The 1,321-nt window shown below is 38.4% G+C and overlaps 1 protein-coding gene across 1 annotated transcript; it reads right to left on the bottom strand.

Annotated features, from left to right (window-relative positions):
• Positions 1 to 221: 221 nt before the first annotated feature.
• On the bottom strand, positions 222 to 965 carry LOC110100813 (defensin-like protein 1). Its single transcript, XM_020828491.2, has 2 exons — positions 826 to 965; positions 222 to 646 (listed from the first exon to the last, which is right to left on the bottom strand). The coding sequence occupies exons 1-2, from the start codon at positions 887 to 889 to the stop codon at positions 432 to 434; spliced, it is 279 nt and encodes a 92-aa protein (XP_020684150.1). The 5' UTR covers positions 890 to 965; the 3' UTR covers positions 222 to 431.
• Between the last annotated feature and the right edge of the window lie 356 nt (positions 966 to 1,321).

Below are 1,321 nucleotides of genomic sequence, written 5' to 3'. Positions count from 1 at the left end.
AGAGCTTAGACTTTCAACTAAAAGGTCTTTGGTTAAATATGTGTACATTTTGTGTGTGTGAGTTTATCTTAAATGACCTAAATGTCAAAAAAAAAAAAAAAAGAATCTCAACAAAATCTTAGGCCAAACAATGAAATTAGCAAAGCATTTATATATATATATATTTTTTCTTTTGACACACTTAATTTGATTAACATAAACTCACATACACATCACATAGATAAATAAAACTCAAACTTAAAACCTTTTAATTGATAGACAAATCTTCAAATTACAAAAGATAAGCAGTGAAACTCCATCACACCGAGCACACACTTGAACAAGAAAGTAATAACATTAGCTAAAGCTACAAACTAGTCATTCCAGCCATAGAAGAACAGCTCATAATTATTTCTCGAAGCAAACCACAGTTGAGATCATCCATCTTGAAATCAGCAATGCTTTGTGCAGTAGCAGCGACGGCGTAATCCCCTGCAATTTCCGAACTGGAAGCCCTCAGTCCTACACACATGGCCGCAGTTGCTGGCGCTGAAGCACAGACCCTTGAAGCTGTGGCTCTTTGACTCACAAGTTCTCTTCTCTTCACCGACACCAGGAAGTCCGGCCGGCCGCGCTGCCTCGGCCTTCATCATCTCAGATCCAATCCCTTGAGATATATACAGCACTGTGTAAGTATTCTGTAGACAATCATATAGTACCAAATATATTTCTCTCTTTGGTAGTTTTGGGTGATAAGCTCATATAATAGAGATTTTTGTCTTAGCCATTTATGTTTTTCTCAATATCAGATAAGGACAAGTTCGAGAGAAAGAGAACTGAAATTACCAGAAGCGAGGAGGAGGAGGACTAGGAGGAAAAGAGATGGGAGCATGCTCTTGGAGAACTCCATTGAGGATCTGAGACTGAAGGAAGAAGGGCCTAAGAACACTGGAATATGACTCGGTTGCTGAAGGGGTGCCGCTGGGTTGTTTGATAGTCGATGGGGTGGCTCTAATGTTTTTATAGGAGAAGGGAAGTGCATTTTAGCCTATTCACACACACACACACACACACACACATATATATATATATATATATATATATAAACTGATAAACATGTTTTTAATATGCAAAGTTGAAGGACATAAATTAGTTATAAATGATTTATTATAAATTAGCTCCTTATTTTAAGAAATTCTTGTTCTCTATTCGGTTTGTATCTTATGGCTAGGGGTGTCAATTTCGGGTCACGAGTCGGATTCGGGTCGAACCCAGAATTGACCTGTTACTGTTCGGGTCAACCCGAACCCGACTCATTTTTACAAACGGGTCGGTTTTCAGG

The sequence above is a fragment of the Dendrobium catenatum genome, unplaced genomic scaffold, assembly GCF_001605985.2.
Source record: "Dendrobium catenatum unplaced genomic scaffold, ASM160598v2 fragScaff_scaffold_1404, whole genome shotgun sequence".
NCBI classification, from domain to species: domain Eukaryota; kingdom Viridiplantae; phylum Streptophyta; class Magnoliopsida; order Asparagales; family Orchidaceae; genus Dendrobium; species Dendrobium catenatum.
This window is presented reverse-complemented; position numbering and strand designations above follow the sequence as displayed.

What these genes read in the sequence shown, in the direction of transcription:
- LOC110100813 (XM_020828491.2), bottom strand. Translation starts at nt 889, where the DNA reads ATGGAGTTCTCCAAGAGCATGCTCCCATCTCTTTTCCTCCTAGTCCTC. An exon ending in CCTCCTCCTCCTCGCTTCTG is followed by an intron (nt 647 to 825) that starts GTAATTTCAGTT and finishes ATATATCTCAAG; the next exon opens with GGATTGGATCTGAGATGATG.